Below are 13,901 nucleotides of genomic sequence, written 5' to 3'. Positions count from 1 at the left end.
GTATGGCATCAATCACAGATTCATCTAGTATCACTGTACTTGTATTCGGGGTTCAAAAAGTTGTTTATAGTAATTAGAGATATACGCTTTCAGATTCTCATGCCCTACTATTGTCCCCATTAAGTGATATGATATTCTGATGTTAGGTGAAGTGTTTAAATATTTTTTGCTCGTGGCCATTGGGAGGGTGCTGCCGTGCCTCTATGATGACAAGAGCAGGTTCAGCCGTTCAGGCACTTCAAGGAACGGCGCAGGTTCGGTGATCCCGCTGAAGGCTTCCTATGTCGTGGACAAGGACCATGGATCCATCTCCCATGCATGCTGGAATGATCGCAATATATTCGGAGGAGAGGAGAAAGCTCGTGTCGGCTAGACCTCAAAGCCTCAGATAGACACAGCGCACGCTTCCATATTACCATCATGTTTGATGCATTCACACCCTCATGCCAGGATGCATGTGCATGTCTCGGACATGGTTTTCAGAGGGACTCTCAGCTGGCACAGTGATGCTGTGCATAGCCGTGGCGACTGTACTCCTCTCCGGCACACGTAGGACCGCAAAGCTCTCTCCCCGTCCAGCCCAATTGCCATGGCCTCCAATAAGCAAGGTCAGAAACATAAAACTAGTCTATCGAGTGCCCTTTCTCGTCGTAAAATAATTTCCGATGTCTTTCATGCCTAGCGATTTTCATAAATATGGCGGACACTTTCTACTTGCTGGATACATAGACGGGCTCCGATCATCGTTGCTAGAGTCTATAGGAATCGACACTGAGAAGCTCTAAAGGGTCTGTATTTATCAACTGGGTACGTGCCACATGAAGGTGCCCCGCTGTCCCACCACATTATTTTTAGCACATGGGTATGCTTCTGTAGCCAGGTATGTTTTGTTATCTTCGCCTTTATATTATGCATAGCAGAGTTTGGACGGCTGATAGGCTTCAGAGGAGAGGATGGCCAAATTGTGACAAATGCCCACTCTGCAGTCAGGTGCAAGAATCTGCAGCACACCTGATCTTCAAGTGTCGTTTCTCTGTTCGGATTTGGAATGCGGTCTTCTCATGGCTCGGGCTTGCTATCCCCACGGCTCCGTGGCTCCTGTTCGATTCGGTGAAATCTTGGTGGGATGCGGTTCTCTCTGATAATACACTCCCGATGAAGGCCCTATCTTCCCTGTTACTTCTTGTGGGATGGGAGATATGGAATGAAAGGAATGCTCGTGTCTTCAGGAGCAAAGCGGCGCCAGTGGCGATTGTCATGCGACGTATCAAAGATGAAGTTTCGATTTGGGCCACTGCAGGCGCTAAGCATTTGCATAATGTAATACCGCGAGAGTAATTGTTTTGCTTTTCCGCCGCTTGGCGATGTCTGTTCTGAAACCTCTTCTTATTAAATGAAAATGGCAAGTCTTTTGCCTTGTTTCAAAAAAAATTACTATGCATAGCAATACTATATATTTCTGATGTCATATATAGGCTCTCATCTCATGGGATGCATGACTGCCAACTATAACCCGGTTTTAACAAGGACATCCTTAGTTAGCGAATGTTCACCACAACGGGTGGCATATGTGAAAGATTTTGTGACAGTTTTAGTTGTGAGGAAGAGGTGAAGCGTGACATTTTCTTCCGGCGAAATGACAGTTTCTTCCTGAGAAGGCGATTTTCTTTTAAAAATTGTCGTTGTTTGATCTCGCTTGACAACTAAAACTGCCAGCAGATAACGTTCACTTGCCACCCCTCTCCCAGCTGACGTTCACCAGGGAACATTTTCGTTTAACAATTGGGAACCGTGGCCAAACACTTTGGACCCTTAGTCTAGACATTGAATAGATTGAAACATCCTTACCATATATCTGTTTAAGACACACTAAAATCATCAGTCATCAAATAGGCTACAAAATCATGTCCGTCCATGAACCACATAGCATGGCTTCCTTAGACGACGACATCATCAAAAGACATAAGAGTATGAGCAGGTTTAGTACAATCATGAGGACAAAACACGATTTGAGCTTCAGTAAGACTAGCTGGGATGAGAAACTAAAAAGCTCATTGAAAGCACCGTTAAATTTGAACATAATACAATTTGCAGGGGTGACTTCAAGCAGGTTGCTTCACCTTCAATTTTACTTTGTAATTATAGTCAAGTTCATGGTTTGTTTTATGCCAATGATCACGTGGCCATTGCGGTGACAGGCATGCACCTGACCTAGGCCATGCATAACTCACCCCGCAATGGGCGCCCGCACAGCTTTGGGTCCTCCTGGCCAATCCTCACTGCACGCACGTCCCATCCTTGGTGGATACCATCACAACAATCATGGTTGTGCAGAATCAGCTCCACCAGGCGCGCATGCATGGCGTGGGTCTGCAATGGCGGAGCTATGTGCACTTCTAGGGGGCTGTGCCCCCCCCCCCCCCCCAAGATTAGATAAAACAGTGAAGATTTTTTTCTAGGGGCTAAGATTGAAGAAAAAAGTAGTCATTAGCCCCCAAACAATCATAATTCTTGCTCTACTCCCCCTGCCATTCTCTGCTAGCTCTGCCATTGGATCTAGTCAGGTTCCATCCCCAGGCTCGTCCCAGTCCCACCTCCCCCTAATCCCTCGGTAGTGGTGGTTGCGGGGTAGCCGATCTTCGGTGGCCCCACTTGCTCAGGATTATTTAGGGTTCGATGAAGTATCCACCTAATAATTTTTTTTTAGTTTGTTTCTTTCAAGACGTCAAATGTTTCCTTGTCGGACGTGCCAGGCTATGAGGAAATAGTTCAGAGTATCCTTATGGAGTTTTGCAAAAAATGAATTACTCCTATGGGGTTACGGTTTTACCCTTTATATGAAGGTACTCAGTGACATCTTGGGTCAGTATTCCTAGCAATCTTAGGTGGAGGACTAAATCCTATTAGCCATAAGATCAAGGTAAATGGATTATCTATATTAAATTGAGGGCACCATAAAGGAGCTCAGAGAGTGAGAGGACAACATATTGTGGAACATGTACTTGTTTTGCACAACCGTATGACCTCAAATGCTTCTTCCCTTCTAGGGCAATTGCCATGGTTGTCGAAGGGATTGACTGAAGTGGCTAGCTAGTCACACGACAATATGCATGCTTCCAGGATTCATCCTTGCAGTAAAATATTTCCCGATGTCTTTCAAGCCTATCCAATCTGTCTTTACACAACACACACTTTCTACCATCTAGGAAATAAAATTGGAACTAATGAGAGGCACAGGAGAGATTGGTATTTATCGCTTGGGAACTGGTCACTTGAAGGTGCCCTCCTAGCCCACCCCATTAATATTTCAGCGTATGTACTATTCATCTCTAGTGAGCTCCGATTTGCTATCATCACCTTTATGCGGAGCAAAACCACATATTTACTGTGTCATATACTTTCTTCACCTCCCAATCATACCCATGCATATTGCATATAATGAATTTAAGCCCACTACTAGTCTACCATATCATGTTCTGCTGAGTTGGTGGGAGGTTTTGGTGTTATGGTGTGTCCACCCTTTCATTCCAAGCCATGGTTTCAAGTTGGGTTCATGTATTGTTGAAAAGCAAAGTACTATTCTAGTCAAATACACACAAGATTTCACTTGAAAGAAGAAGAATATAGCTCAACTTGGAAATGCATGACGAACTACTTCTTGTCAAGCATCTGACATTGGACTTGTATTTTTGGAATTCAACCAAGGAATTCACTGCAGACATATCAGCTAATCAGCTAACATAGAAAGGGCAGAGTTAGGTTAGCTAGTCCTCCGGCGCCGCCGCCGTGAGTTCCCCCAGTCCTCCGGCGCCGTAGCCGTGAGTTCCCCCAGTCCTCCGGCGCCGCAGCCGTGAGTTCCTCCAGTCCTCCGGCGCCGCTGTCGCGAGTTCCCCCGGTGTGCTCTCCGCTGTTGCGTAGATCCCCTCTTGACCTGCTGCAGAGCGGGCTCTCCCCAGTCTTCCGGCGGCACCACCGTGAGTTCCCCGGTGTCGAGCACTCTCCACTGCTGCGCCGACCCCCTCTCGGCCTGCTGCAGAGTGAGCTTCCCCCCCAGTCCTCCGGTGCTGCCACTGTGAGTTCCCCGTCGTCGATTGCTCTCCCCTGCTGTGGCGATCCCCTCTCTGTCTGCTATCGCTGGGACTGCCCGGACTTGGTTGGTGAGGCAAGAGGGGTTGGCGGTAGGGGGAAAGATCGCGAGCCATGGCATCCCCCTCGGAGTTGAGCGGATCACGCGAGAAAGGAGCAGAGGACCCTAGTGTTCTTCTGGAAAGACTGCATCTTGAGGAAGACGAATTGGATAATCTGATTTGGGAAGAGGAAGTGGATGAATCAGAGGAGAAACCCAAGTGGCTGGCGCTTGCAAAGGTACTGACGACGAAGACCTTCGGGCAGGGTGCATTGATCGCAGACATGAAGGCGGCTTGGAATCCGGCACATGATGTGGTTTGGCGTAGAATCAACTCCAATCTGTTCTCGATACAGTTCAATTGTTTAGCGGATTGGAACAAGGCAATCCATCAAGGGCCGTGGGATTTCAAGAGCATGGCATTGATCATCGAGGAATACGATGGTTTCACTAATCCAGAAAGCGTTAAGCTAGACAAGATTGAAACTTGGTGCCAAATTCACAAGTTGCCTGATGGTGTTTTGAAGAATGAGCAGTTTGTGGAAAACATGGCTAAGCGTATCGGAGAGGTGCTAGAGCTTCAGATAGTTCTACCGAGCGGTTTTGTAGGTGAGTTTATACGGGTCGGGGTCAAACTGAATGTAAACAAAAAACTGACCAGATTCGTAAGCTTCACCAAGTCTGGCAAGACTGAATTTTACCAAGTAAAGTTTGAAAAACTTCCAGTTTTCTGCTACATGTGTGGGATCCTAGGCCATTGGCATGAGGAGTGTGGTACAGGAGAGCATGCTGAGAAGGATTTGGAGTGGGGGCCTTTTATTATGGCGCCTAGGAGAGGACGTGGGGGCAGAGGAAGAGGCTCTAGACGCGGTTTCGGCAGAGGTGGACATGGCACTGATGAAGTTAATGGAACAAATAATCCTTTCGGTAGAGGAAGAGGTGCTGGCTTTGCTGGTCACGGACAAAGGCGCGGCCGTGGCAGAGATGGAATGGCACCAGCAGGAAATTGGGGATTTAATCAAGCTTATCAGGGGGATATGAATGAGGGAGAGAATGATATAAATAATGGTCAAGCTTTGATAAGCCAAGATGCAAGGGTGACAGATGTGCGAAGCTGGCGCTTTAATGCCCAGGACTTAGCTGCTGCAGTTATGGAGACCGGCAGAGTGTCTGAGCTCGGTGCAGAGAAAGAACAGCGAAAGGACGATCTTAATGCCCTTCGTAAAAGAGTTGCAGAGGACTCGGGCTCCCTTCCTGCAGGTTCTGCTGTAGCGGATATCATTGAAAAGAATAGCGCTGCAATTGTTCCTTTGGGAAATACTTCTGATATTATTGATCAGTTTGAGGCATCAGAAGAGGAGCTACCGAATAATAACATAACTGGAACACCACAGAAAAATGTGAATAAAAATAAGCTGAAAGGAGGAGATGGCATGGCAGTTGACAGTACAACAGCTTGTAGATCGGCGGCCTCCGTGGCAGAGGACCGCCGGGGGCAATGACTATCCTAAGTTGGAACTGCCGGGGGGTGGGGAACTCCTGGACAGTTCGAGACCTAGCGACTATGATCCAGTCGCATTCCCCTAGCTTGGTTTTCCTTTGTGAAACTAGGCAAAGTAAGGATAAGATGAAAAGCTACCGAAATAGGTTTGGTCTACGAGGTTTTGAAGGTGTTAGCAGTGATGGTAATAGCGGGGGGCTTGCTCTCTATTGGCATGAAAATTGGACAGTGGATATTAGGCTTGCAAATTCAAGATGCATTGATGCACACATCCAAGCTCCTGGAGAGACTAAATGGCACCTGACATGCGTGTATGGAGAGCCTCGTGTTGAGAATAGACACTTAATGTGGTCCTTGATGGAAGATATAGCTACCCAGAACGTTCTTCCTTGGCTGGCTGTTGGAGATTTTAATGAAGCCTTGTGGGATTTTGAACATTTTTCCAACACGCCGCGTGCGCCGGCCCAAATGCTTGCTTTTCGGGATTCACTTGAAGTGTGCGAGCTGACTGATTTGGGTTTTGTTGGAAGGCCATATACTTTTGATAATAAGAGGAGTGGTGCAGCAAATGTTAAAGTACGGTTAGATCGTGGAGTTGCAAATCTGGATTGGAGGTACATGTTCCCTGCTGCCTCAATCCATCATCTTGTTTCACCCCGGTCGGATCATTGTCCATTGCTTGTCAAGTGCGAAGCTGATTCGGGCCCAAAACCTAAGAAAGTTAAGCGCTATGAGATCATGTGGGAGAGGGATTCTGCCCTCACAGAAGTTATTGCAAACATGTGGAAAGATGCGGGCCAAAAACGTACACTTGGGGAGATTGGTCAAGCTTTGGGGAAGGTAATGACCTCATTGCATCAATGGAGCAGAGCCAAAATTGGCAATGTAACTAGGGAGATTGAGAAGTCTCGTACGAGGCTAGAGGAGCTAATGAATATGAATGCGGACCGACCCGAACTGAGAAAGGAGGAGGATAAAATGAATGAATTACTATACCGAGAAGAGATGATGTGGTTGCAAAGGTCTCGTATTGCTTGGTTAAAAGAAGGGGACCGAAATACAAAATTTTCCCATGCCAAAGCGATCTGGCGGGCGAGGAAAAACAGTATTAAAAAACTTGAAGATACAAATGGAGTTGTTCATTCTGGAGATGCAATGGGCCAGGCTGCTACTTCTTACTTTCAAAACATCTTCACTGCCGACCCCTTGCTTGATCCATTTCCTATTGTACAGCTCATGCAAACACATGTTAATGATGAAATTAATGAGTCTTTATGTGCTGAGTTTACTGAACAGGAGATAGCGGGTGCTGTTTTCCAAATTGGACCGCTAAAGGCCCCGGGATTGGATGGATTTCCTGCTCAATTCTTCCAAAGAAACTGGTCCACGGTGCGTGCAGATGTTATAGCAGCAGTTAAGGAATTCTTTAACTCAAGTATCATGCCAGATTCTGTTAATGATACAATCATTGTTCTGATTTGAACTGATTTTCGCCCTATTAGCCTTTGTAATGTTATCTATAAAGTTGTTGCTAAGTGCCTGGTGAATAGACTGAGACCTCTACTCGATGATATTATTTCTCCTACTCAGAGTGCATTTATTCCGGGTAGAATGATCATGGATAACGCCTTAATTGCATTTGAGTGCATCCATTATATCAAGCAAGAGAAGGACCCAGAAAAAAGTTTCTGTGCTTACAAGCTTGACCTTTCCAAGGCTTATGATATGGTTGATTGGAATTACCTTAGGCAAACGATGGAAAAGATTGGTTTCACTCACAAATGGGTTGACTGGATAATGACATGTGTCACCACTGTGAGATATTCTGTAAAATTAAATGGAACAATCTTGGATTCATTTGCACCATCGCGTGGGCTACGGCAAGGTGATCCTCTATCCCCGTACCTATTCCTGTTTGTTGCAGACGGTCTGTCTGCTCTTTTTGACAGTGCAACCAGACTAGGGAATGTTTCTCCTGTGAAGATATGTCGTAGCGCCCCGGGAATCTCTCATTTATTGTTTGCTGATAATACACTCCTATTCTTTGAAGCAAAACAATCTCAGGCAATGCATGTTAAGAGTATTTTGAATGCTTATACTGCTGCTACTGGACAATTACTCAACCCTGCAAAATGCTCCATCCTTTTTGGGGAATATTGTCCCATTATTCAGCAGCATGAAGTCAGAGCCATGCTCCAAGCTGATACCATAAATTTTGAAGAGAGTTACCTTGGTTTACCGACTCCTGATGGTCGCATGACAAAAGGTAAATTCCAAAATCTACAAGTTAAGCTGACAAAGAGAATGTTGCTTTGGGGATGCCCCTCACAAGGTGGTAAAGAAGTTCTTATAAAGTCCATTGCTCAGTCCATTCCAACTTATATCATGAGTATCTTTAAATTGCCTCTAGGACTTTGCGATGAACTAAATCAGATGATCCGCAACTATTGGTGGGGCTCAGAAAAAGGGAAAAGGAAAACCCATTGGAAATCTTGGGAGGAGATTACTAAACCGAAGTGTATGGGTGGTATTGGTTTTCGGGATTTCAGGTTGTTTAACCAAGCCTTACTTGCGCGGCAAGCTTGGCGTCTCCTGACAATCCCGGACAGTCTTTGTGCACGTGTCCTACGTGCCAAATACTACCCTAATGGTAGGCTTGAGGACACTGTTTTTGCTGGTAACCCGTCATCATCATGGCAAGGAGTAGCTCATGGTCTTGAGCTTTTGAAAAAAGGGCTAATATGGAGGATTGGAAATGGCACCCAAGTGCGAATATGGAGAGATAGATGGATCCCTCGAAAACCCTCCTTCCAAATAATCTCTGCCAAGGGGCGTTGCAGGTTGAAGTGGGTGTCCGAACTCTTGGATATCAATGGCAACTGGGACGTTGCTGCAGTCCGTCAATGGTTTCCGCTTGATGCTGATGTAATCTTGAAGATCAAGAATTCCGTGCGCAACGAGGACGATTTTATTGCTTGGGCTGGAGAGAAGACGGGCATCTTCTCGGTTCGTAGCGCATATAGGATTGCCTTTGAAGAAATGAACCAGCCGAATCAATCTTCTTCCAGTAACTCTCCTGATGGAGAACGAAGAGCTTGGTCAGCTATTTGGTCTTGTAATGCTCCACCAAAGACCCGCATTTTTGCTTGGCGTGCTGCAAACAACTCACTTCCGACTTGGGATCTGAAGCATGCTAGGAAGCTGGAGGTTGTGGATTTATGTCCAGTTTGTGGCATTGAAAAAGAAGACACGTTTCATGCTTTGTGTCGATGTCCCAATGCCAGGAATCTTTGTCTTGCAATGGCTGATATTTGGCCTATCCCCGATCTTAAAGACATGATGAACACAGGCCCGGAATGGCTTCTCCATGCCCTGTGCAAATTGCCTGATGAGCAGCGCCTGCACCTGGTTATGCTCTTATGGAGAATTTGGTACGTTCGGAATGAGGTAGTACATGATAACCAGCACCGCCAGTTCAGGTTTCTGTAAGCTTTCTTAGAAGCTATGTTCAGTCCATTGTGACAATCGCCAAAGAGCCAGAGAAAGACCCCTTGAAGGGGAAATCTGCTATGCTAGATTGTTCTTTTTCTGTTGCACCTGCGGCTACGTCTGAACTGGTAATTCCACAAGTGTGTGGCTGAGACCTGAAGAAGGACGATTGAAACTCAATACAGATGACTCCTTTGTTTCAGCGGACGGTACTGCTGGCAGTGGCATGATCTTGCGTGATCACAACGGTAATATAGTCCTCAGTGCTTGTCGTCATCTGTATCATTGCCTCAATGCTTTAGAGTCTGAACTTGCAGCCATCAGAGAGGGTCTGTCACTTGCTTTACAATGGAGCGAGCTACCTATAGACATTGAGTCTGATTGCTTGGAGGCTATCAATCTGTTGAAGAAGGGAGAAATGGATAGATCTGCAAACAGTTTCATGGTTCATGAAATCAAAATACTCATGGATCAACAAAATTCTTGTATTACTCACATTTATTGTAGTCAAAACACTGTAAGCCATTTGTTGGCATCTTTTGGTAGAACTACGGGTCGTACCATGGTGTGGCTCGGATCTGGACCTGATGAGGTCGTCAAACTGTGTAATTCTGCTAGTAGCTCGGCTACGTGAGTAATACAAGTAATTTCCCGCAAAAAAAAAAAAGGAATTCACGATCTACTCCGACTTACTGGTTATAAATACTGCACCTGATATTAGCTGAAGCAATGTCCTCACGGTGGATCAACCAATGGAAATTTTGACAACTGATGACACCAAATCTCAAACACATGAATACCAAGCCATGTATAAATATCCAATCCAGCGCAACACACCAAAGGGCGACGAAAATTCAAGATGATATCTCAGACGACAAGAGGTACTCAGAATCACAAGGCGAAGAACCTAATAAGCCATACAAAACCCAGTTCACATACTACCAAACGTTCAAAATTATGTCTTGGTTCGCTGGTGTCTCTCCACTTGTAAAAAAAGAAGGCATAGCTCTCTACTGGTCGCTGATGGTCACCTCGACCTCAACGCCGGGCTCGATGGTGATCGAGGTGATCTGCTTGACAACGTCCGGGGAGCTGACGAGGTCGATCACCCGCTTGTGTACCCGCATCTCAAACCGATCCCAGGTGTTGGTACCTACACACCAAAGGACATGGCATTATCAGTACAAGTATAGCCAAAATAAAGTACACACAAATAGGAATGAAGCGGTATTAAAAAGCTCGATTTTGAAACATCAAATGTATCAGAAACATCATGTGGAATCATCATTTGCTCAGCCTATCTGCCAAGTGCAACTGCTTCATTCTTAGTAAAACCATAAGTTCAATGACTAATCCTATTTGTAGCACAAGTGGCAACCATATGGTGCTGTTTAATAAAAATGTGCAAGTACATTACCAAGTAAAAATGTGGCAACCATAAATATCCAGAGGACTGCACTTGAAACACACCGCTTGCATTACCAAGTAGAGAGGACATGTGTTTGCAAGAAAACATAGCATTAAAGGGGCTACCCATCAGCTGTAAAAAGCTCGATTTTGTAATCCTCAAAGAGAATCTCGGGAACAAGTTGCTGTTTTAGCATCATCTGAGCACTCCATCATAAAACAGAGTCCAACCAGAATTAACAGCAAACAGGGGATCACTGCTAACATAGTCGCCACGACAGTAGGATCGATCACTAGTTCACTACTAAAACCCTATGGGCTATGAACTTCAACCGAGACAGTTGATCTCTTGGCTAACAGCTAACAACAAAGAACTGCCCATACAGCCAATTTACTGCCCTATCATCTAGTAAACCATAAGCAGCCTGATTCTATAGAGAAACGTTCGTTTTACCGACGCCGGTCGTTGCATAACCAAGAGCATTCATACAGAACACAGAAACGAAGGGAAAAGGGGAGTCGACGAGGGGGGCGGGTGTGTCACCTTCTCCGCACGGCGACTTCCTGGTGGTGATGTTGAGCACCTTGGTGGGCATCCTGACGGGGCCCTTGACCCGGAGCAGCTTGTCCTTGGCGCCCCTCACCAGATCGGAGCACACTGTCGCCGGCACACACAGAACACGCACGCATCAGTCAGATCAACACGATCAACGGGACCAGAAGAGGAGGAAGAAGGGGATCCACCCATCATCATCATCGGAAGGAAGGAAGCAAGGAGGAAACACCCTACCCTTCTCGAGGTTCTTGACGCTCTTGGAGGAGAGGGTGATGCGGATGCGGTGCTGCGCCTCCTGCGGGCCCTCGAAGCCGGCCTTGCCGGACTTCATCGGCGGCGCGTACGCCAGCTCGGTCGCCATGGCTGCGGGCGGCGGCGAGTGTGGGGAGGAGGAGAGCTGGTGCTTCTTGGGGCGCGAGGAGGGGAGTGGAGAGCGGCGGCGCTGGGGGTGGGGGATGAGGGTTTCTGTATAGGCTGGAGGCTGCGCAGGAGGGCCGCGCGGCCGTCGGATCGGCTGGCCCGGCCGATCCGGCCGTCCGTTGGGAGGGAGCGTCGTTCGATAGGAAATTGGATTCGTTTACGGTGGATTACTGCATCATTCATCTCTTTTTTTCTGAAGGGCACATCATTCATCTTTGAATGAATGCTTCCTTTCTTTGACAAAAAACAATCGATTACGACGGACGGACGTGGAGTATCTGTCGCCGAGCTCAAATGCTCCCTGATGAAACATAAGATCCAAAAAATTGTAAAACGAATCAAAAACTTTCGGGGGTTTTGGTAAAGTTTGATAAATGGTTTGTGTGCTTGTAAAAATTCATCATCAAAGGACATTCGTGAAATTGCGGCAAAAAAAAGATCAATGCTCCAAAGTTGCTATTTTTTAAATCATTTTGGAGTACTATATTTTTTTTTGCCATGACTTCCAAGAATGCCATCTTGTGATGAAATTTATCAAGCGTACAAAACATTTACCAAAAAAATCATTTAAAGAGTTCAGGATTTTTTGAATTTGCCTTTTTACTGTTTATCCGGAGTTCATTTGAGCTCGGGAGCAAAAAAAGGACTTTCACATAACGACCTGCATTTCGAGGTTCACAAGAAGTAGTAGTATGTGCTGGTTTTATTTATTTTTCCTTGACTTTTTAACAACTGTAATAAGATTTGATTTTCTTTTAGCAACTTCACAAAAAAAAAGTCTTCTAGATGACTGCACCAAGAACTTTTTGAGCGAGTCCAGCCAATGAAGGCAATACAAGCCTCGTTGTGATGAGACTGACAATCATCATACTACTGAAATCGGGTGAGAGAAATCACTCATGTTTGAATTCTTATGCCACCATTATCCATTCCATGCAAGCGCAAAACTCTTCTTTCTTGAAGGTGTTGCTGTTGAAGAATGTCGATGTTCTTGTGGTGTCATGAGATGATTTATGCGGATATGGTCATTGTTGTAGGTTGTCGATCGCGATTTAGAACGCTTCGGGACGGTTTTTTTTTTCCTCTCTCGCTTAGGCATAGCTTTGGTCTTTGTATGGCTTTACTATTTGCCGGTGTTTTTTTGTGTGTGTGCGTTAGTGTTGGTTGGGTGCATCCTAACTATGCAGAGGTCGGGTGTATCCTCACTATGTTTGTATTATCTTGATACTTCATTTTGAATAATAAAATCCACCATTTATCGGAAAAAAAAGCATAAAACTGGATTCCACGCCATAATAGAAATAATCATCGTTTTCGTACCGAGAAATATAGCAGCAAGGGGAAGCCATAGCAATAGAGTTTAGCTCAAAGACATCTAGTTTCCGATCACAACAACATACTAGTGTAAAAAAATGCTCTTATATTACGGGATGGAGGGAGTAGGTCAGAGGATGACAACGACAAAATGAAAACCGCGCGGAAAAAGACTCAAAAGTCCAGCTAATAAGCATTTGTTGTCCACGCGTCTTCATGGTGCCGACAGCTTCGACACCGTGGACCTTCTCTCGTTCTGGGTTTTGCTTGTGCTGAATGGATCATGACCTAGTAATTGGTACAACACTGAATCTGAATGGAATTAGGGCAAAAAAGAAAATATTAGCAGATGATGACTGTGCAGTTAGAACAACGAATCTGAATGAAATCAGGGCAAAAGAACATATTAGCAGGTGATGACTGTGCGGTTAGAAAAACGAAGCTTTTGAAAGAATGCAGATACGAACGATGCATGTCTTGTGTGGTGTAGAAAATTGTTAAATAACTCACTTTTTGCAGTTAATGGGGCTGCACCATGATTGATGTACTCATGTAACTACTCAAGCGCATTGACTACTGCAGGAGCAGCAGCAGTAGCACCGCCGCCTCCAAGAAAGAAGGGAAAGATGGACGAAGGTTCACCTGGAGCAGCAGAGAACCTCTGCATCAGGAACTAGTGCTGGGACGGCGGCCATTGCGGGGTGGGCACGACGTTGGACTGAAGTGTGCTCCTGTCGAAGGCAACAGAGGCATGGTGGCGGTGTTGCTGCTCCTGGGAGCATCGAGGCGAGCTACATCAACACCAGCTCGCAGACCTGCTCACCAAGCCTCTTGGGAGGGTCAAGTTCCTCGAGCTTTGCTCCAGGATCGGGATGATTCAACTCTCCTACAAGACGACGTACAAGATTTAGAGGAAGAATGATGGATAAGTCTGTGTACTAGGGTCGTTGTGGGGCTGCAGCACATGGTCCTTGTAGTAGTTAGGATAGAGTTCCTGGCCATCAAGGACTGACAGTTAGGATAGCATCTTAGACTGGCATTTTAGACTGACATCTTAGCAGCATCTCAGCATATGCTTGGCTGGCTAG

The 13,901-nt window shown here is 45.8% G+C and overlaps 1 protein-coding gene and 2 pseudogenes across 1 annotated transcript; all 3 read right to left on the bottom strand.

Annotated features, from left to right (window-relative positions):
* Positions 1-9,900: 9,900 nt before the first annotated feature.
* Positions 9,901-11,551, bottom strand: LOC123102117 (40S ribosomal protein S20). The gene is made up of 3 exons (XM_044523398.1): positions 11,314-11,551; positions 11,068-11,181; positions 9,901-10,269 (listed from the first exon to the last, which is right to left on the bottom strand). Exons 1-3 carry the CDS (start codon positions 11,438-11,440, stop codon positions 10,127-10,129), a joined length of 384 nt encoding a protein of 127 aa, XP_044379333.1. The 5' UTR covers positions 11,441-11,551; the 3' UTR covers positions 9,901-10,126.
* On the bottom strand, positions 10,338-10,410 carry LOC123109147 (uncharacterized; annotated as a pseudogene).
* Positions 10,647-10,729, bottom strand: LOC123109142 (uncharacterized; annotated as a pseudogene).
* Positions 11,552-13,901: the final 2,350 nt, after the last annotated feature.

The sequence above is a fragment of the Triticum aestivum genome, chromosome 5A (genome assembly GCF_018294505.1).
Source record: "Triticum aestivum cultivar Chinese Spring chromosome 5A, IWGSC CS RefSeq v2.1, whole genome shotgun sequence".
Classification (NCBI taxonomy): domain Eukaryota; kingdom Viridiplantae; phylum Streptophyta; class Magnoliopsida; order Poales; family Poaceae; genus Triticum; species Triticum aestivum.
This window is presented reverse-complemented; position numbering and strand designations above follow the sequence as displayed.

Excerpts from the sequence above, each read along its gene's own strand:
- LOC123102117 (XM_044523398.1), bottom strand. The coding sequence starts at position 11,440 with ATGGCGACCGAGCTGGCGTACGCGCCGCCGATGAAGTCCGGCAAGGCC. Across the intron at positions 11,182-11,313 it reads CGTCAAGAACCTCGAGAAGG|TGTGCTCCGATCTGGTGAGG; the intron begins GTAGGGTGTTTC and ends TGCCGGCGACAG. Across the intron at positions 10,270-11,067 it reads GAAGTCGCCGTGCGGAGAAG|GTACCAACACCTGGGATCGG; the intron begins GTGACACACCCG and ends TTTGGTGTGTAG.